Here is a 23,803-nt window from a genome sequence, read left to right as displayed (position 1 = left end):
TCTTCCTACATCAGTACCGGTGTAGTCCCTGGTCCACATTCTGTCCATCTTCCTACATCAGTACCGGTGTAGTCCCTGGTCCACATTCTGTCCATCTTCCTACATCAGTACTGGTGTAGTCCCTGGTCGTTTCGTTTCGTTCTTCTATTATTCAATGTTCCATTTTTATCATTCCCAATACACTTTATGAAGTGTTATTTGAAGTGAGTCTTACATTGGTGAATATAAACATATAATTTAACTGGACACGCAGTGACTTACGCACATTTCTTTCAGAGGCAGTTTAACCTTTCAGGGATAAATGGTTGATATATTTGTTTTGTTATTAAACACAATTCTGGACTGTAGGATATCCGAGCTGTGCCTGCCGCAAGAATCGAACTCTACTTTTAGCCTCATAAGTCTTCAAGCTTACTGCTACTGGGAAACGGATGTGTCAAGGTAAACAATCTGTAGTTAGTTTCAACACTCGTTTTATCTAGAGTTACAAGTTGTTGTTGTTTTTAATATTCAACTGACAGACGATTTCAATGTAACTAATATTTATTAAAGTTTTCCTGTAATGATAATATTCTGTAGATGCAACAAGGAAACAACAAAATAAGTTAAATTAGTTTCCTTGCGAAGATAATGTATTTTGGGCGTAAGTTGGACAGAGTTAACAACACGTGTAAGTACTTACAACATGATACATTTATTCACGTGCAATTGTTTCTACTGTTGCATGAAGAAAACAAACAACAGGATCCAAGTAATTAATTTTTTTTCTTCCTGTGATTTGTTCCTGAGCAAATAATTTTTAATTTGGTTTGTAAGAAACATGAAAAAATATTTCTTTAAGAAACACTTGTACAGTTATTTCTCATTACGAAAGCTACAAATACTATTTCCTAGAAACCAACACAAGATTATAGGTTCGTGGACCACCACTTACATTAAGCTTTTCATGTGACATATACACAAAGTAATTAAATTAGATGAATCAAGCTTCTGTGGCAATGGAAGTCTTAAAAACCTTGGAATTTTGAAAGATGTCCAAATTATAAAGGATAAACTAAATATGATAATAGGTTACAAGTCAACAAAGTTATGATAACTTCGTACTCTAAACTACCTACTAAATTACATGTCAAAATCTCACAAGAAACAAAGTATTTGAACGTAGTAGGTTTTCAAACAACAGGTTTTACTGCAATTCTTTAATAAATAAGAGAATGAAATAAGAATTTTCATTGTTCTTGGTTGAAACTTCAACATTAAATATATATATATAAGCTTGTGACAATATGGTTGCCTTCTTACAAGCCTAAATGACAAGCCTTTAGAACGTGTACTTCATTGTACTTCTTATCACAGCTCCGCTAAGAAACTGACCATTTCAACTGACCACAACGATTTCAATTACGACAACTGAGTAGTTTGTCCTTGGTAAAATGATTGTAACGTGGCGTACGCACTCTCCCCATGATAAAGAGCCCGAGGCAGCATGGGGCGATTATTGTCCAGAGGGGAGGCCTGCCTTTGGTAGAGCCCCAGGGTTGAGGGACCACCGGAAGAAGCCATGCTGCTACTGGTCAGTCCAGATAGAGTAGATATAGTGGACAGGTAATTACTGTAGCTATATGGCCAGAGAAGCGAAGGAGCCGGACTCCACAGTTGAGGAAACCTACTAAATGCAGCGCCATCTGACGGAAGTAATTCTAGAGTCATCATCGTCTGCCTTTTCCACTTTGTCCTGAAATGTAAAAAAGTTTAATTTTTACTTGTAACTGGTTATATAAACTATACGTGTCGTACTAATGTTGTTTTTATGGAAAGCATAAACTTAGTATACACTAAAACTTTGTTTTTGCAGCATAATAAAACCGTTACAACTAGGACGTTAATTTTGGAACTTAGACGAATAAACAGACAACAACTTTGTTTTAAATATTTAAATAAATAACAAAATGGGTCCGAGGGGCATTTTGACACATCGTTCATAAAAACAAACGGAATTTATTAGTTTATTTTTGTGCTTGTAAAGACAACAAGAGATTTGTGAACAAGGATTGAACTAAAGCTATATTTTGTTGGCAGTGAGAAACGGTAATATTTTTCAAAGTGAGAACAACTCGACTGAGATCAGTAAGTTTCAGAATGATAAGTCCGCGATCTAAGAAATATATTAAAATTAAAACTGTTTGTTTTTTGAATTTTGCGCAAAGCTACACGAGGATTATTTGCGCTAGCCGTCCATAATTTAGCAGTGTAAGACTAGAGGGGAGGCAGCTAGTCATCACCAGCCACCACCAACTCTTGGGCTACTCTTTTACCAACGAATAGTGGGATTGACCGTGACATTATAACGCCCCCAGGGCTGAAAGGGCGAGCATGTTTGGTGCGACGGGGATTCGAACCCGCGACCTTCGGATTACGACTCGAATGCCTCAACCCACCTGGGCATGCCTGACCGAAATTAAAACTGAATCTCTCCTCACTCTTGGTTTGTAAGAGTAAGAAGTGTTGGATCATTTGAACCCAATATTTCAACTTGCAGGTTGAACTGAATATCATGAAGCTGCGAGGGAACATATATATATTTCTGGAATAAGGAAAAAGTGTTCAGAGTGAGTGAAACATGACAAAAACTTTACACTAATTTGTAACGTTTCGAGCGAAAGCTCTTCGTCAAGAAGTTTAAACCGTTACATTAAAACTAAAAAAAACTTAGACAAATTTTGTTTCTGAACTTTTGTTTAATTATCCAAGGCTTGCAGTCTTTCTTACTATGTACATTTTATTTCTTGGCGAGTTCGTGCAACTAGAAAAGAAAACAAATTTCGTCGTTGTTGTTGCTTTGAATTAAGCACAAAGATAAACAATGAGCTATCTATGCTCTGCCCATCACGGGTATCGAAGCCCGGTTTTTAGCGGTGTTAAGTCCGCTGTGCCTGTGAGGGACATAATAGTTCGAGTAGTCAGATAACGTGTTATCTACTGGAAGGGTTCAGCCTTTATTTACTGGTGTTAATGATAAACGTCCTATCTTCATAATCTGAAGATAAATCTTAAGATATAAACTATTTTATTTCGTTCTTATTAAACCTATCCAACTATTTACAATATAATTTGGCAAACTATTGTTTAATGTACATGTAATGACTGTAAATTATGTATACTTACTATTGTTACGTTGAGGCACAAGGGGGTTATATGAACACGGGTAAAAGTTAGCCCTTGTTACTATTGTTACGTTGAGGCACAAGGGGGTTATATGAACACAAGTAAAAGTTAGCCCTTGTTACTATTGTTACGTTGAGGCACAAGGGGGTTATATGAACACGGGTAAAAGTTAGCCCTTATTACTATTGTTACGTTGAGGCACAAGGGGATTATATGAACACAAGTAAAAGTTAGCCCTTGTTACTATTGTTACGTTGAGGCACAAGGGGGTTATATGAACACGGGTAAAAGTTAGCCCTTGTTACTATTGTTACGTTGAGGCACAAGGGGGTTATATGAACACAAGTAAAGTTAGCCCTTGTTACTATTGTTACGTTGAGGCACAAGGGGTTATATGAACACGGGTAAAGTTAGCCCTTGTTACTATTGTTACGTTGAGGCACAAGGGGTTATATGAACACAAGTAAAGTTAGCCCTTGTTACTATTGTTACGTTGAGGCACAAGGGGGTTATATGAACACGGGTAAAAGTTAGCCCTTGTTACTATTGTTACGTTGAGGCACAAGGGGGTTATATGAACACGGGTAAAAGTTAGCCCTTGTTACTATTGTTACGTTGAGGCACAAGGGGGTTATATGAACACGGGTAAAAGTTAGCCCTTGTCAATGAGTAGTTGTTTTGGTGAATTGTTGTATTTTGTTTTTTAACAGGACGAAAAGGGTTTCAAATCATCATACTTTGTAAAGAGGAGAGACACCAAATGTTGCTGGAATATTCTAGGGGTTTATTTATCTCCTTCTTCATAGGATTAAAACTATTCAAACTGGAACTTTGCTTTTATCGGCTTCATTATCTGTCACAAATGTCCACAAACATTTATGCGTCAACGTGTTAAATTGTCTAGACACAAATTCGAAGGCATTTATATTTTGGATGACTCGCTCATAATGTCACGTGATCCAAATCCTTCGTCAGTGCTCTTGATGTGGTTTTGTTTGTTTTGAATTTCCCTTAAAACTACTCGAGGGCCATCTGCGCTATTAGTCCCTAATTTAGCAATGAAAGACTAGAAGGAAAGCAACTAGTCAGTACCACCCACCGCCAGCTCTTGGGCTACTCTTTTACCAACGAATAGTGGGATTGCCATGTTTGGTGGGAAGGAGATTCCAACCCGCGACCCTCATATTTCTCTTGTAAGGCGTAAGGAAGAATTTAATTTTATTACAAACATAAAAAACATCATGGCGCTTACATAAACGTATAGGGACTTGTTATCAACTACGTTTAAAAAGCTACCAGAGGTTTAAAATAAAAAAAGACCTTTTCTCGCAAACGTTAACAGAAAATAAAGGAAGTAATGGATAATAGAAGAAAATCCCAAAATAAATTAGAAAATTAGTATACGTAACTAAGGTTACCATGATAACACTTTACTATTTCATTAACACCATCATTTCCATGGCAAACCATCGCTATGTTCTTCTGCTGTTACCATGGTAAGTCGTCTTATAGATGTACGAGACTCTTTCAGTTTAAGTTTGGTGAGTAAGTTTTAATTTAGATAGTTTATCTAGCGTGAATGTTAAATTTGTTTTTTGTTAAGAAGCGATAGTTTATATCAGTTTATTTACGTAACTGTTTACGAATCACGTGCTTTGTAGTTCAATTGTTCTTTGTGATTGTCATATTATTGCGCCATGTTACTAGAAACTTCTGTCTTTCCTTGTTTTAATCGAGTATTATTGCATTATACTATCCAGTAGTGTGCACAAGGCTGTAGAACTTAGTCGGAATATATATACGCGTTAAAAAATTTAGTTCGCGAGAAAGATTTAGACTGCATGATTGTAAAGTTAGCCATAAACAGTGCATAGTGGCGATTTCTAAAGTGAAATTATCACCTATTGCATTGTACTTACAAAGCAAAGAAGAAATAATTTGTCTTATCACACTGTGTTCTAAAGTAACTGAACCAGCTTGTCCATATTTTGACAAAAATAGAATTACTTGAAGCTCTAGATACAACTGTATTAATCAACGAACATCTGTATATACGTTTGACTTGTTTTCATATATTACTTTAAAACAAGTGGGCTGTCTGTTCTTTGTTTACTGTCTAAAGTTATCGCCAACGTATCACAGACACCTATTATAAAAAAGCAGTCCATACATAAAACCTGGCATCGTCTTTCTCAAGACGACTGGTGTGGGTTTTAAAACCTTAATTAAAATAAAGTACAGAACAACGTTTCGACCTTCTTAGGTCATCATCAGGTTAACAATAAAACCTTCTTAACAAGGATGTGATGTCAACTAGACCATATACAAATTAGGAAAGTGGGAAACGTATTTAGTGTCACCAAAATCCGACGTTCCAAATATTTTTCTGGATACTTAATATTCGTTAATAAAGATTTCCTTCGTGTTATTAGCACGCTTTAGTACATCTTCATTTGGTCATTTTTTACCTCGAAGTAACAAATGCCTTTAACAATAGAAATTAATATTAATTCATACAAAAACATCACACACGTATACAGGGTAAAAAGGAACCAATCAAAGGGCAAGTGACAAAGACTTATTTATTAAAATATTGTTTGTGAAGTACTCAAGAAATCATCGAAATAAAACTTTTTAACAGTCATTAACAGCTTCACTTTCTATTCTGCCAAATTCTTCAACCTGTGCTACTTTTCTGCCTATAAACACGTACATTAATTTTATAATTACACACACACACAAATGAAGCGAAAATTCGGACACGCGAGACACCATTTATTATCGTAAAAACCTTGACTTAAAGCTACATAATTATCTGTCATTATTTTCTTGTAGATTATTAAAAACAACCCATTTTCTTGCCTACGTCACATAATTTTTTGTATGTTGCTATCCATGTAAAAAGTAAAACACAAAAATACAAACATGAACTCTGACCTATCGGATTATTTCGTTTTATGTCACAAAAAACAACAACAACTCATCACTCACCTTCTATTCTATAAAAACAACATCTTTACAATAATACAATCAACACCATCCTCACTCACCTTCTGTTCTGTACAAATAACAGATTGACAACAACACAATCAACACCATCCTCACTCCCCTTCTGTTCTGTACAAATAACAGATTGACAACAACACAATCAACACCATCCTCACTCCCCTTCTGTTCTGTACAAATAACAGATTGACAACAACACAATCAACACCATCCTCACTCACCTTCTGTTCTGTACAAATAACAGATTGACAACAACACAATCAACACCATCCTCACTCCCCTTCTGTTCTGTACAAATAACAGATTGACAACAACACAATCAACACCATCCTCACTCACCTTCTGTTCTGTACAAATAACAATACAATCAACACCACCATTACTCACCTTCTGTTTTGGTACCAAGTCTTGACTTGTGTGTCAGTTAGGTTTAACTTTGAGGCCAGCTCCATTCGCTCCTGGACGCTCAGGTATTTCTGTTGTTCAAAACTTTTTTCTAGAGTCTAGAAAGAAAAAGAAAAGTTTGATATTCTGGAACAAAACTGGTTTAAATTCTCTTAATTATTGAATTAATTCTAATAGTAGAATGAGGAATGAAGAAAAATATTATCACTGGTGATAGAGCAAATGGAACAAGACATCACGTGGTCGAATGAAAACAAATCAAATTATGACACGTGGTAGGAAAAAATGAAGGAGATAATCATGTGGTAGGATGAATAAAGCGCGTTACTGTCACGTGGTAAGATGAGTAAAGCAGCTAACTGTCACGTAGTAGGATGAATGATGGCAGGTTACTGTCATGTGGTTGGACGAATCAAATAGGTTGTTGTCACGTAGTAGGACAAATAAAACAAGTTAATACCATCATGGATGATTAGATCATCCAGACGAACAAGGGTAAGTAATAATATTCACCATTGCGATCACCGTTTTCCTACTTTTCTTCTTATAATCTAACCCACACTACTTTGTTTACGTTTGACATTAAACTCATTAGCTATTATACTCCAGAACTCAGACGGGTGTCGGTGATGTACTGACAGAGGGCGTTGCAAAACAATGATACGTAAAAATTCTCGATTAGTTTATTGTGTACCTCTAAAGATACAAGTATAAGTTTTGTCGTATATAAAAAAAAACTATCATAAACTTTTATTAGAGGGGACTCATAACAGAATTTCTTTTCTATATACTTAACATGATTTTGTTTGTCTACCACGACTTTTCTCGCAAATGTCTCGATCAAACGCTACAAATTTGTATTGTGAATAGAAGCCTTGTTTGACGAATCACACTGCATTTCGGCTTTTCAATTCAAAATAACCTCAGCGGTCTTCCGTCTAGTGAAACTTATATCTGCGACGAGTATGGTACACCACGGCACAATGTTGTTGTCATCACGTGACGACTGGCTATTTATATCAATTTTAGTTTGTTTTTTATTATTTGCAAAGTGGTTCATACATACAACATTCAACCTGCATCTAATTTCCTAAGAAGATTACCATTACAGTAAATGTGACTTCTACGAGCTGTTGCGACTTATTTAGGTCTAAAATACGCATGCGCAGCTCGTCCAAAGCCATATGGTTGTCACTTTGTGAACACACAGACGTTTTTGCATAATCAGCTGGGTTTACCTTTATCATAACTTCACGTTTAATTTACTTTGCGCTAATTTAACTTCGGTTCGTTTCATAGACTGCTATAAACAATTTGTAGCTACGTTTCACCTCTACTACGGCTTTTATTCATCGTTTTAGTAAATTTCTTTATTCGAACTCGTAAAATTGTGACATACATTGAATGCTCATAACTGTTTCACATTGTATATACTATTATAAATACCATTAGGTTACTATTTTCCCCCCGCTAGTACAGCGGTATGTCTCCGGATTTACAACGCTAAAATCAGCGGTTCGATTCCCCTCGGTGGGCTGAGCAGATAGCCTTTGTGGCTTTGCTAAAAGAAAAACAAACACACAGCTTACTATTTACTTTACGTGTATTTTATTGAATAAAGTTACATATATATATATACGTGATCTTCTTTGTCTGACAGCGTAAAGTTTTTCAAATAGGCCAGGATTTATCGATCTAACAATTAATGTCTGCAAAAAAGAAAAAAAAAAAAAAGCCGTAGCTTAAATAACGTGCGTTAAAACGATAAAATAAGAGAATTCAAGTCAAGGGCATGAAAACAACCACAAATGTCGCGGCTAGTATATAGATAATAAACATTCAAGTCACTCTTACTTTGAACAGTATGTGTGCACTTTGTTCAGTATCAAAATCATTAAGGTATTTGTAGATCATTACAAGGTGTTAGCAGCGATAAATTATGATATATAAAGAACCTTACTTTTATTTTACTTACTGATAAAATTTTTAAAATATCTTACGAACAAGTCACATCAAAACAGTTTGAAACAAATTACAGTTATTAAAAAGATCACCAGGGTTTGTTTGTTTGTCATTAAGCTCAAGTTTACGCAATGAACTACCTGTGTTTTGCCCACCAGGGGTATTGAAATCCGATTTCCGGCGTTATAAGTTTGTAATGGGGCTCACCAGGGGTCGCCATATATACAAGAGTCATGAATTAGACGTTAAGAAAATATCTGTAAACACTTATTTTATTACAATACACTGTTAATTACATTACCACCAGATGGCTATAAAGACTCCTCATTCATTTGATTAGATGAACAAAAATATTTAATATTTTGTATACAGACCTGTGGTAATATACATCACCCAAAGCGAATTTAACTCATGAAACTCGTCGAACATTTTTAAATGTTTGGGTTTGTTTTGAATTTAGCGCAAAACTACACGAGGGCTGTTTGCTCTAGACGTTCCTAATTTAGCAGTGAAACATTGGATACTTTTCTTTTCTTACCAAATAATAGTGAGTTAGCGCAAGTTGTAACGTTCCCACGACTGAAAGGGCGAACATGTTTGGTAGGATACGAGTTCGAACCTGCGGCTCTCACACTGGTAGTCAGGCGTCCTAATCACAAGGCTATACCGAACCGTCATTAATATATATATATAGGAACGATTAGATTTCAACACTAAAGGTCTCTGTCTTGCTCGTTTAGTCTACGCGGTCGTACGATCTCCCTCAGTTTGGAAACTCCAATTCTAACTTCAATAATTTTCAGTGGGGGATGCATGTGTATTTCATATAGCAAAGCCACAACTGGCTATCTGTTGTGTTTAGGAATCAAAACCCCAATTTTAGTGTTGTAAATCCAAAGACTTACTGTCATTCCACCAGAGGGCCTCATTATGGCAGTTCATAAAAAACAAACAAAATAAACGTGTACACGTGAAACAAACCCTCGAGACGGTGCATGAAAATGTGGAATGAAGTAAAGCTCTGCCACTGATGTTGATTTGTAATCGAAATGTTGATAAACAGGAAAGAATTATATTAATATTGTTAGCAGCGACCCCTCTCTTTAAACTGACTTTCTAGCTTCTACTGTAATTATAAAAACTTGTGACTGAAGGAAAATGAGGCTATAATATGTAACATTTTTACTGATACATCCAGTGCCGATGAGGCCTTTCGTGCATGCCGGGTCCCATGAGGTCGGTTTCGATACAACAGACATAATGTAGACTCACATGGTTGAACAACAGTTGTTTCGTAGTAAACCAGATCAAGTCAGTGAACTATAATTTAACAATTATACGCCTCAAAACGCATACTAAATATGTGACACATTACGTTTTCTGATATTATTTTCTATATTATTGAGGTTCTACGAGTGTTGTGTCGTGCATAAATCGAAGTGTTTTAACCGTTCACGTGATAAATCGAAGTTTCGATGTTACAATAGTGAACGTACTCACCCTAAGTTGATGGTCTGTGAAGGCTGTCCGAGCTTTTCTAGGTTTTTTGGATTTTAAGTTTGGGCTGTCTACTCGATGAGGTGTTTCATCGCCCCCTAGTGGTAAAAATAAAGTGATTCAGAAAGTCAAAGTTGTGTAGTAGCCACATGTTAATTATTATACCTTTACATATAGATAAAATATACTTGTAGTATTTCATACGAAAATGATAAATAATAATGTTAAAATATATTAAAGGTTTTTTTAGTTAATATTTTACCTTATGGGCGATGAATCAAATAAAACTGTTTATATCTTGTTTCGTACACTAGGTGTTTCTTACCCTTTGTTCTTATCCACGTTGAACATCAAAATGCGAAACCGAGGCGGTCGCATTATTTGAGTTTCAAGACAGGACCTACAACAACAAACCTAAGACATTATCTGGGTTTCAAGACAGGACCTACAACAATAAACCAAGACACTATTTAGCTTTCAAGACAGGACCTACAACAATAAACCTAATACATTATTTGAGTTTCAAGACAAGACCTATAACAATAAACCTAAGACACTGAGTTTCAAGACAGGACCTACAACAATAAACTTAAAACACTGAGTTTCAAAACAGGACCTAAAACAATAAGCCTGAGATATTATTTGGGTTTCAAGATACGACCTACAACAATAAACCTAAGGCATCTGGATTTCGAGAAGGACCTGCAACAATATACCTAAGACATTATTTAAATTTCGAGACAGGAACTACAACAATAAACCTAATGCATTATTTGAGTTTCAAAACAGGACCTAAAACAATAAGCCTAAGATATTATTTATGTTTAATAACAGGACTTACAACATAAACCTAATACATTGTTTGGGTTTCACGAGAGGACCTACAACAATAAACCTGAGACATTATTTGAATTTCGAGACAGGACCTACAACAATAAACCTAAGACATTATTTGAATTTCGAGACAGGACCTACAACAATAAACTAAAACATTATTTGAGTTTCAAGACAGGACCTAAAACAATAAGCCTAAGATATTATTTAGGTTTCAAGACAGGACTTACAACAATAAACTAAAACATTATTTGAGTTTCAAGAAGGACCTAAAACAATAAGCCTACGATATTATTTGGGTTTCAAGACAGGATCTACAACAATAAACCTAATACATCTAAGTTTCAAGACAGGACCTACAACAATAAACCTAAGACTTGTATAAATATAGACCTAACGCTGGTGTCCACTAGGTTCTAGTGCAGTTGTAAAGTAATTTATCCTATAATAAAAACTATATTTATTAGTAAGTATATGTATGCTTATGTGGGAGTTTTCCTATTGAGTAAAAAGTGAATGGACATGCGCTCCTCACACGATATACATTACACCTATGCTTCTATTGACGGGAACATTGTATCTCAAGACAGCTGGTATGAGTATTAATACTTTTATTAAAATAAAAGATTAATAATTTTAAAAATTTTAATAAAAGTTTTAATACCCATACCAGCTGTCTTGAGATACATTTTTAAATCAAGTGGATTTTTCTTCATCACGAATGACAGGAACACTGATAGCACAAAAATAAAGTGATATGAAAAGAAGGCACTTCTCCGAGACGTCACATCTCTGATGAGGTTCATCACTCTTCAGTGGTACTCAGCATTGGCAGAATTCATGGTATGAGATAAACTTACGAATAATTTATTAATATTGATAATACTGTCAACGTGGTTGATCGTCACAGATCGTATTAAGAGCAATACAGAAATTAAACCTTAAAGTATTTTGATAAACACAAATTTCCCTATCCAGTTATTTTTGTCAATGAGATGATTTTAGTTGAAAAAAAGAAAAGACTCAATTTATTTAAAAAATAGTTTTTACTGAACTATAAAAATAACTTTAAGACATGCAAAGCAATGTAACACAAGTATATGATTCTATTAGCTTTACAAATCGTGTTTAAAGTAATAAAATGTTAATCAAACAAATTTTGTGATATATTTAAACTTTAACCACAGGGATTTCTGTTAGCTATCTGCTTTATAAATTGTACATGGTCATTAACACTGAAAAATATATCTTTTAGCCTGCAAAATCTTGTAAAAAAAATAACACAACAGCAAATGGAAAGTAGGCTTAACTCGACTTTATCAATACCTTAAGCGTATAATCGATTATTCTTGTATTAAGCCTTTATTGATATGGTCTAGAAATAAATGATTTCCATAGAAAAGATACCCAAAACATTAAAAATTAATAGATACCACATAGTACTATATTTTCTTGAAATATTAATTATTCTACTTTTGTAAGTTTCCATTACAAAAATTCCAATGTTATGAAAAATGGCATGAAAGTCTAATTCTGCAGTTACGTGGTAAAGTCCATTGTTAAACGAATTCCATAACTTGTCTACAAATAGAGTACTCTAGCCCTGCATGGAAACAAAACAAATTGTCTTACTTTAACACATTCCGCTATTTGTTTAGCCTTCTTCAATTTTTTGTTAAGGGATAAAATGCCTCTCTATCCAAAAAATGCAACACAGTAGGTATACACAGAGAGAAATTTGAAAATTTCACGTGGCCACCTACAGTTCAAATACTTGTAAATATATATATGTATACAAAATATATTCAGATTACTTGCGTTTCTTTTCTGGTTGTTTCACTAAAGCAACGCGAAAATACATTTTACAGAACGTTTTATTACAAGAAAATAGCCCATTTTTACAAAAACAAATATGAATTTTAATTTATGTCCCGGATGTTTAACGTGTTATCTAGAAATCTGATATTTTTATGTAAAAAAAAGAAAAAGACATATACTGAAAATTTTAAGAAGCCCAAGGTTTAAAGTATAATAAAGATGTTCTAAATGTAAACCAGAATAATTAAATAGAAACTAAGGTTCTAGTGAATCAAACATATTTTTTCATTCGCCGAATACCTCGTCGCGTTTTTGTACTCTCAAAATCAAGTAGTTTCGACACGATATGTGAGAGCTCGGAATATGAATATTTTATACGCTTAATTTCACTTTCTAGATGCAAGTCATCGAAAATAAAGTTAGAAGTGTATATGTAAGGTCCTAAGCCTGTCTAGAATTGTTTGTTTTTCACTTTAAAAAAAGTGTCGTTATTGTACTGAAATGGTCGCTCAATAGAGGTATTTTACTTTCACTCCAGGCCCGGCATGGCCAAGCATGTTAAGGCGTGCGACTCGTAATCTGAGGGTCGCGGATTCCAATCCTCCTCTCACCAAACATGCCCGCCCTTTAAGCCGTGGGGGCGTTATAATGTGACGGTCAATCCCACTATTCTTTGGTAAAAAAGTAGCCCAAGAGTTGGCTGTGGGTGGTGATGACTAGCTGCCTTCCCTCTAGTCTTACACTGCTAAGTTAGGGACGGCTAGCACAGATAGCCCTCGAGTAGCTTTGTGCGAAATTCGACAAACAAACAAAAACATGTATAATCAAATACTGTCGGGAGAAAATTCATATATGTTCAATGGAGAAATTGTATTTATAATGTTTGTTTGTTCTTGAATTTCGCGTAAAGAAGCTACACGAGGGCCATCTGCGCTAGCAGTCCCTAACTTAGCAGTGTAAGACTAGAAGGAAGGCAGCTAGTCATAACCACCCACCGCCAATTCTTGGGTTACCCTTTTTACCAACGAATAGTAGGATTGACCGACATATTATAATTACAACACGGCTGAAAAGGAGTGCATGTTTGGTGAAACGGAGATTCAAACACGCGACCCTCGGATTGCGAGTCGAGCACCGTAACCACCCGGCCATGCCAGGGCCTTGAAAATATGAACGGTAATTAACGCAACTAAAATGTCGTTTACTCACCAGATTGTCAAATTGTTTATTTTAGTTATTACCACATTACTCCTGTTTTTGTTATTAACGTCAGACATTCCATGTTTTTAACGATAACCTAGGGTAGTTATAAGTGTTTTCGTATCGTTATTACAAAATTATAAATATTTGTAATGACTTTCTCTCAAGCTCTAAGTTGAAAATAAGTCCGAACGTAATGGAAATAACATACTTTTTATTCTTCCCTTACAGTTTTTTAAAAGTTATTATAGCTGTACTATTTTGTAACAATGATTAAACTGTCGGCCTAAAATAACTTTAGGCCTAAAATAACGTTGAAACGAAATCAGTTGAGACTAACTTGTACAACTTTACGGCTATTTGACTGAGTAACCGCATACACTCGGTAACTAACCCTAATCCAAATTCTTCAGTGATTCCTGCTGGTTATATTAACTGAAAGCAAAACACATTCACCTAATTATTCGCTGTCTCAACATGCACTGAGTTTGCTTTATATATAGTAGATTCATACGGTGATAGATGTCACGCGCTTTCTAGTTAACATCTGAATTAAATAACCGAAAATATAGGTTACAACAATATCTGATATTGTTGACAGTAATACAGCATTTTCATTGTTGCTACTACAACAGTTTTTTCTTTATATTTTACCATTCAATTTTGTTTGTTCGTTTGTTATAAAATATTGTTTCATTCAAGTTAAATTATTATGTATTCCATACGATTGTATGAATCCCACAGAAACTACCAAGGAAAGCCACTTCATTCTTAGCAAAGTTAAACATCAACAGTACTTTTTAATATCTGTATAAATATTTTTGGTTACAAATGTGTACAGATTATATATATATATATATATAAATGTCCCTGACTTTGTATTACGGTTACACTTGAGCGCCCCTTAGCGGAACAAAGTTATTACGAGTATGATTCATCGTTCTCGTATAAGATCGTATGTTTTATGTGCTAAAATATATTCATGTATCCCTTCTTGTTTGTTTGTTTTTAAATTTCGCTCAAAACTACACGAGGGCAATCTGCGCTAGTCGTTACTAATTTAGCAGTGTAAAACTAGAAGGAAGACAGCAGTCGTCATCACCCTCCGCCAACTCTTGGGTCACTCTTTTACTAACGAATAGTAAGACTGATCGCTATACAATAACGCCGCCCGAGCTGAAAGGGCGAGCATGTTTGGTGTGACGGGAATTTGAACCCTCAGATTGCGAGCCGTGCGCCCTAACCACCTGGTCATGCCCGTTCCTTATTCCACCTTTTAACCAGTGTTTCAAAACAACATAACGAACAATTAGTGCCCTAAACCTGTATAGTAGTAGTTAACGTAATATTTGGAATCTAATATATATTACTTTATAAATAATAACCTTTGTTTCACCAGGTTATCGTATAATTAATACGTCATTTTACAATAGTTTATAACATTTTATGTTATACGTTATATTCGCTTTGGTGCTATCTCGACCACAAGGATTAAGCCCCGATTTTTAGCGTTATAATCCCAGCAGATTACCGCTGTTAATTACCATATATTTCCTTTTTTAAAATTATAGATGGTTGTTTCTTAGTCTACATAGCATGTTGTTTAATACAAAAGTGTTTGTTTGTCTGTAGCTACGCGCAAAGCTACACGATGGGCTATCTCTGCTCTACCCATCACCAATATCGAAACCCGTTTGTTGGCACTATAAGTCCACAGACATGCTACCGTGCCGCTGGGGGTCATATAAAATATTAAACATTTTCAATTAAACTTCATTAAACCATCAATAGATAGCAGGGCTAAAGTAGGATTCCAGTAAGTCAAAGCGATTCCAATATGTGTAAATTTCGTGTTTCCAGGGCCAAGTAGTAATAATAAAAATATTGTCAGTTTAAGTAAATATGGCTAGGCACAGAAAAAGGTTAAACTGATGTTATTTTTAAAGGTTTATTAACTTGTTGTTTAATCTGTTATGGTTCATTTTGTAAATGAAACCAAACTACGATTTAAACGAAACTTTGAAAGGAAAAAAATTACTTACGTGTTCTATATAAATATTTATAAACGACTACTCAGATATAAATTCCTACCTAAACTTCTAATCTCCCAATGGGTTTGTTTACGGACTTACAACGCTGAAAACCGGGGTCTGATTCCTCATAGTGGGAAGAATGTAGACAGCCCAATATGTACCTTTCATTAAAACGAGCAAACCCAAATTTAAAATTGTCATTTAAATTGGATTTTATTTCCCACAAGTAAATTATAGCTAATGAATGATAATGCCATAAAAGTCAAAGTTCATTCGCTGTTAGGGCATGCCACGTTCTCACTTCCCACGACGGACGCGAACAATACCAACACATACATAATGCCAACTGCGAGCTAAACTAGCTTTAAATTATGTTTAGTAATCAACTTCTCAACTCACGAAATACTAACCTGGTGACATCTGATTTCCTTTTTTTCTTTTTTGGCGTTCAATCAAGGTTGGTTTGAATGGACAATACTTACAAATGTTTGAGGAACTTCACGTAGTTGGACCCTCAAGAACAAACCTTCACGTTGTTAAACTGGTGATAATAAGTCACTGTTAACGGGAATGTGTGCCGAGAGACATTTATTTAGTTTATCTAATAACGATTCCTGTTGTATTAACTTCTCAGAATGTTGAAAACCAGGCGTGGCCCAGTGATAAGCACGCTTAACTGCGTAATTGAGGTTTAAAGTGACGCCGCTGGACACTCTGTACTTACGGCCATGTGTTCGTTATTTAGCAGCAGTTCGAAATTAATAAAATCTATATGTGGAACTCTATAGATCGCTGATTTGCGCAGAACTGCCATTTCGATGAAAATACCAATACCAAATCTTACCAATGTGGACGTCGTACAAGACTTCTGAATATATTCTTGTTTTGAATACGTAACGAATAAGTTTAATAATAAATTGAGGTGTTAAGTTTAAAGATATTAATAACAATTCTAAAAGAGGCTTAACTAATGAAAACCTTGGAAATGGAGAGAATTAGAAGGAAAATAACATTTTGTTGATTCTACAGTTGTTAGGTTGACACTAAGCCTAGAACTTATTGTTTATATAAACACAGAAAGTTTTAGTCTAGGTTCCCAATAATTCCTTTATGGTGTTAAAAATAATAGTAGTAATATATATATATATATACGGACGATACGCTACTTTGGTGTTGCAATTAGATTTTAGGGTAGGTTCGTAGAGGTCCTGATCAGTAATAAAATCGAATCCCACATTGGGCGCTGATGGCGCACAAAAATATGGATAAGAAAATAAAACAAGTATAATAACAGTTTTAAATATTACAAAGATTAGTAGGAATCGATATATAGGTAACCTAGCTAGATATAGTGATATAGAAAGTTGTAATGTTACAAAAAACATAAAAGCAAGTCAAAACTAAAAAAGCTAGTTACCTAAAATAATGTATATATATATATCCATTCTTTAGAAAATCACTATATATTATATTAGTTTATATATATTACTATGGTGGACCAGGTTAGTATATACTGATCCGTACTTGTCTTTAAAAATTTGACATTTTATTATATTTCTATTATAATTTTTAATGTATTATATATATATATATTATTTATTTCTCCTTCACAACAATATTAGAAAATGTGTAATGTGCAGTGATTTGATGAATGCAATATTTTAGTTCTATTAACACACACATGAGGACGCTATATTAAAAGAATCTTGAATTTTTTTATTTTTTGTTGTTGTTTTGTATTTCGCGCAAAGCTACACGAGGGCTATCTGCGCTAACCGTCCCTAACTTAGCAGTGTAAGACTAGACGGAAGGCAGCTAGTCATCACCACCCACCGCCAACTCTTGGGCTACTCTTTTACCAACAAATAGTGGGATTAACCGACACATTATAATGTCCGCCAAGGCTGAAAGGGCACGATATTTAGTATGCAAATCGGCAAATCACGTAACAACCATACCTGTAACACGATCGCCGTGGAAGGAAATACCAGAACTACATTGTTTATAGTGTGATGCAACTGAAAACTGATCGCTTTTGGAAACGGTGGGTGATACACTGTTCTTTCCAATACACACACATACAAAAATGGCCTCCCAGTGGCAAAGCGGTGTGTCTGCGAACTTATAACGTTAAGAAACCTTGTTTCGATACCCGTGGTGGGTAGAGCACAGATAGCCCATTGTTTATTTTTGTACTTAACTTCAGACAAACAAGTGCAAAAATATTCATATATCTAGATAATAAAAACGTTTTCAGGTCGGATATTTAGATCAACCCATATGGATCAACCTGGAACACTAAGACTATCCAGAAAGAAACTACTAATGCAACCAGTCGTACCCTAACCGTCGTAAGCTAAGTGTGGAATCTTCAAACAGGCGAGAACACACGAACGCAAAAATTAGTTGCAAAAGCTGCCAATGTGCAATAGGCAAGAATACACAATTTAATTAAGAAAGATCTGTATGAAAAAAAAAAGTCGCATATACATGAGTAATTATCATATGTTCAACCGTCACATACCTTCAGCTGCTTGAGAACGAAATGAGTGTTCATACTGTTTTACAGAGATATTGGTCAAGTCACTTGATACAGTGCTGATGCAGTTCTGTGTGATCAGACTGGTGGAACAGGCGAAGGGACACTAAATATCTTACGGAAAGCATACAGGGAGGGTGGAGTGCTTTGAACATGATTGCCTTACGACGGTAATGTTTGCATGGCTGTTTCAATGAGTGCGATGTATGAAACTTTTTACTATAACGTACTGAATCAATACACATATAAAACAGATATGGAGAAGATTCCTATTCATAACCCCAACAACTTATATTACCTAACGATTCTTTCCGTACGACCAGCGTGTTCTAATAATTAGCATGGTAGGACTACCAGGATTCATTATTCGCGGATTACTTCCCAAAAAGACTCGTAATCCGAGGGTCGCGGGTTCGAATACCCGTTAAACCAAACATTATCGCCCTTTCAACCGTAGGGGCGTTATAATGTGACGGTCAATTCTACTATTCGTTGATAAAAGAGTAGCCCAAGAGTTTAGCGATGGGTGATGATGACTAGCTGCCTTCCCTCTAGTCTTACAAAATTAGGGACGATTAGCGCAGATAGCCCTCGAGTAGCTTTGCGCGAAATTCAAAACAAACCAAATCAAACTTCGTAAAAAAAAAACACACTCCGCACTTCGTTACTGTAGATGTTCTATAGGAATGACGACCAAATCCCATTATTCTGTCAGACAAGGGTTCACACACACTCCGCACTTCGTTACTGTGGGTGTTCTATAGGAATGACGACCAAATCCCATTATTCTGTCAGACAAGAGTTCACACACACTCCGCACTTCGTTACTGTGGGTGTTCTATAGGAATGACAACCAAATCCCATTATTCTGTCAGACAAGGGTTCACACACACTCCGCACTTCGTTACTGTGGGTGTTCTATAGGAATGACAACCAAATCCCATTATTCTGTCAGACAAGAGTTCACACACACTCCGCACTTCGTTACTGTGGGTGTTCTATAGGAATGACAACCAAATCCCATTATTCTGTCAGACAAGGGTTCACACACACTCCGCACTTCGTTACTGTAGGTGTTCTATAGGAATGACAACCAAATCCAATTATTCTGTCAGACAAGGGTTCACACACACTCCGCACTTCGTTACTGTGGGTGTTCTATAGGCCTGACGACAAAATCCCATTATTCTGTCAGACAAGGGTTCACACACACTCCGCACTTCGTTACTGTGGGTGTTCTATAGGAATGACGACCAAATCCCATTATTCTGTCAGACAAGGGTTCACACACACTCCGCACTTCGTTACTGTGGGTGTTCTATAGGAATGACAACCAAATCCCATTATTCTGTCAGACAAGGGTTCACACACACTCCGCACTTCGTTACTGTGGGTGTTATATAGGCCTGACGACCATATCCCATTATTCTGTCAGACAAGGGTTGACACACACTCCGTACTTCGTTACTGTGGGTGTTCTATAGGAATGACGACCAAATCCCATTATTCTGACAGACAAGGGTTCACACACACTCCGCACTTTGTTACTGTGGGTGTTCTATAGGAATGACGACCAAATCCCATTATTCTGTGAGACAAGGGTTCACACACACTCCGCACTTCGTTACTGTGGGTGCTCTATAGGCCTGACGACCAGATCCCATTATTCTGTCAGACAAGGGTTCACACACACTCCGCACTTTGTTACTGTGGGTGTTCTATAGGAATGACGACCAAATCCCATTATTCTGTGAGACAAGGGTTCACACACACTCCGCACTTCGTTACTGTGGGTGTTCTATAGGAATGACGACCAAATCCCATTATTCTGTCAGACAAGGGTTCACACACACTCCGCACTTCGTTACTGTGGGTGTTCTATAGGAATGACGACCAAATCCCATTATTCTGTCAGACAAGGGTTCACACACACTCCGCACTTCGTTACTGTGGGTGTTCTATAGGAATGACGACCAAATCCCATTATTCTGTCAGACAAGGGTTCACACACACTCCGCACTTCGTTACTGTGGGTGTTCTATAGGAATGACGACCAAATCCCATTATTCTGTCAGACAAGGGTTCACACACACTCCGCACTTCGTTACTGTGGGTGTTCTATAGGAATGACGACCAAATCCCATTATTCTGTCAGACAAGGGTTCACACACACTCCGCACTTCGTTACTGTGGGTGTTATATAGGCCTGACGACCATATCCCATTATTCTGTCAGACAAGGGTTGACACACACTCCGTACTTCGTTACTGTGGGTGTTCTATAGGAATGACGACCAAATCCCATTATTCTGACAGACAAGGGTTCACACACACTCCGCACTTCGTTACTGTGGGTGTTCTATAGGAATGACGACCAAATCCCATTATTCTGTCAGACAAGGGTTCACACACACTCCGCACTTCGTTACTGTAGGACAACTATTTCTAAAATTGTTTTGAATGGAACTTCCCTTCCACCCATTACCTTTTACTGCTGGTATTTTTATACAACTATTAGATTGTTTGTGTGGGTTTTTTGTACATGTCTTCAGGATGTTTTATTCTGATAATACAACAAGCTATTAAATCATGAAGACTTGTCTTTCAGTCAGAGATTCACTATTTCCTATATTATGGGAAAGCGCAGCCAATAGAAGCTTAGAAAACTGAAAGTATATATATATATATACTTATATATTCGATCAGATAATCCACAGCCAATGAGGGTCCTCCATTTTATATATATATAAAGATATTATAATTATCTGGTGTGGGTCTTCAACGTTAAAGATAATATTATAATTATCTGATGTGGGTCTTCAACGATAAAGTTAATATTATAATTATCTGGTGTGGGTCTTCAACGATAAAGATAATATTATAATTATCTGATGTGGGTCTTCAACGATAAAGTTAATATTATAATTATCTGATGTGGGTCTTCAACGATAAAGATAATATTATAATTATCTGATGTGGGTCTTCAACGATAAAGATAATATTATAATTATCTGATGTGGGTCTTCAACGATCAAAACTTGTCTCATTTATTTCCTCAAACTTCGAGCTTGTTCGAAATTTCGTATAATTACTCGACTTATTATTTGAAATCATACGAAACTGTAATGAATTTCATTTGTTCACCTTCATATGTTTGTGCGTTCTCACGCTTATTCTAAAACATCTACACACACCTGTGGAACAAATCTGCTTGTCATCTGAGTTATATAAAACTATAATACAGCACCTATACAGGTATAACAGTAACAAACCGTACTAACTGAACACATACATACACCTGTGGAACAAACCTGCTTGTTACCTGAGTTATACAGAACTACAATACAGCACCTATACAGGTATAACTGTAACAAACCGTACTAACTGAACACATACATACACCTGTGGAACAAATCTGCTTGTCATCTGAGTTATATAAAACTACAATACAGCACCTATACAGGTATAACTGTAACAAACCGTACTAACTGAACACATACATACACCTGTGGAACAAACCTGCTTGTCATCTGAGTTATACAGAACTACAATACAGCACCTATACAGGTATAACTGTAACAAACCGTACTAACTGAACACATACATACACCTGTGGAACAAACCTGCTTGTCATCTGAGTTATACAGAACTACAATACAGCACCTATACAGGTATAACTGTAACAAACCGTACTAACTGAACACATACATACACCTGTGGAACAAATCTGCTTGTCATCTGAGTTATACAGAACTACAATACAGCACCTATACAGGTATAACAGTAACAAACCGTACTAACTGAACACATACATACACCTGTGGAACAAACCTGCTTGTTACCTGAGTTATACAGAACTACAATACAGCACCTATACAGGTATAACTGTAACAAACCGTACTAACTGAACACATACATACACCTGTGGAACAAATCTGCTTGTCATCTGAGTTATACAGAACTACAATACAGCACCTATACAGGTATAACTGTAACAAACCGTACTAACTGAACACATACATACACCTGTGGAACAAACCTGCTTGTTACCTGAGTTATACAGAACTACAATACAGCACCTATACAGGTATAACAGTAACAAACCGTACAAACCATAAATCCTCTCTTCACAGGTGTAACTGTTCTTGTGGTTATCTTTATCGATGAAACATTGTAACTATATAGAACAGTTCATATAAAACCTAGAAATTCGACAGTAAATTTCTCCCATATAACGTATTTTCAATGTACAGTAAAATGTGTCACCTCAGGTCTCAACTATCAGTGAATCATTTCTTATTCACTGCGAGGGGACAAAGTTAAAGCCAACCAATAATAGATATGCTGTGCATAGATATATTTACCTTCACCGTCTGTCAGGTCCTTTTCCTTGGACGTGATCTGTTCGTTGTCCGACTGGTCTTCCGGTTGTTCGCTGTCTTTTTCCGCGAAAGAACCATCTGAACACCTGGACGAATTTCTTTCTTTAAATTCATTATCACCACTTTCGATTAGGTTTCTTATGAGGAAAGAGGTTGGAGCGTGTAGCACGTGGGTCTCGCGGATACGCGTTGTACGTAAGTCCGTCGGTTGGACTTGGCTAGCCAAGTCGTCGCGATCGTGCGAGCCGCCGTCACGGGCCCTAAATGTCCGTTTTGACGTATAGCTTGTGTCCTCTGAATGTTTCGGAGTCATGGTTTCTTCAGTTTCAAACATATTCACGATCATGACTGAGTGCCAAAGGCTGGTCCAGTTTCCATAGTGAGATCTGTTCTCGTTGAGCGTAGCCACTCGTCCCAACCCGCTAATGGATACACGCGCTGTTACACTTCACGTGAGAAGTAATACAACACACTAAATTCGTCAAAACGCACCGCGAAAGAGGCGTTAATATGGAATAACTTGCCCGTCTCCACAGACCGAATATTGGCGTGACGTAGCAGTGTAAACGTCACTATTTTAACTGGTAGCCGACCACGAATTGCAGAATCAGTAGTTGAACGGAGCACCGCCTACTAACTCAACAGCCAATGAACTGATTCCAAAATTAACCATCCATTATCAGGGCGACGAAACTAAAGTGTTGCAAGCCAGTAACATGTGCGAGGAATGTTAATTACCGATACTTATATGGAAGGAAGGTGGGATGTTCGTATTGCTGCAATTTCATATACAAGTTACAATCATTGGTGTGAGAAACATAAAACTTATTACTTTATAAGTTATATTATGTAAACATATCACTTTCCATAAGATGGTAAAATCTTCAAACTTATACATCAATAAGAATATGATAAATCCTCACGATTACATGTCAACAATTATATGGGGAGATTCTCACATCC

General features: G+C 36.2%; 1 protein-coding gene across 1 annotated transcript; it reads right to left on the bottom strand.

The window, feature by feature from the left end:
* Positions 1–536: 536 nt before the first annotated feature.
* LOC143230359 (barH-like 2 homeobox protein) lies at positions 537–23,403 on the bottom strand. The gene is made up of 4 exons (XM_076463802.1): positions 22,823–23,403; positions 10,039–10,133; positions 6,559–6,674; positions 537–1,735 (listed from the first exon to the last, which is right to left on the bottom strand). The coding sequence occupies exons 1-4, from the start codon at positions 23,184–23,186 to the stop codon at positions 1,402–1,404; spliced, it is 909 nt and encodes a 302-aa protein (XP_076319917.1). The 5' UTR covers positions 23,187–23,403; the 3' UTR covers positions 537–1,401.
* Between the last annotated feature and the right edge of the window lie 400 nt (positions 23,404–23,803).

This window comes from Tachypleus tridentatus, chromosome 1 (genome assembly GCF_004210375.1).
Source record: "Tachypleus tridentatus isolate NWPU-2018 chromosome 1, ASM421037v1, whole genome shotgun sequence".
Classification (NCBI taxonomy): Eukaryota; Metazoa; Arthropoda; class Merostomata; order Xiphosura; family Limulidae; genus Tachypleus; species Tachypleus tridentatus.
Note: the sequence above shows the minus strand (reverse complement) of the source record. Positions and strands in the feature narration are given on the sequence as shown.

What these genes read in the sequence shown, in the direction of transcription:
- LOC143230359 (XM_076463802.1), bottom strand. Translation starts at nt 23,186, where the DNA reads ATGATCGTGAATATGTTTGAAACTGAAGAAACCATGACTCCGAAACAT. An exon ending in GGACCTGACAGACGGTGAAG is followed by an intron (nt 10,134 to 22,822) that starts GTAAATATATCT and finishes TTTTACCACTAG; the next exon opens with GGGGCGATGAAACACCTCAT. An exon ending in ACTTGGTACCAAAACAGAAG is followed by an intron (nt 1,736 to 6,558) that starts GTGAGTAATGGT and finishes TTTACATTTCAG; the next exon opens with GACAAAGTGGAAAAGGCAGA.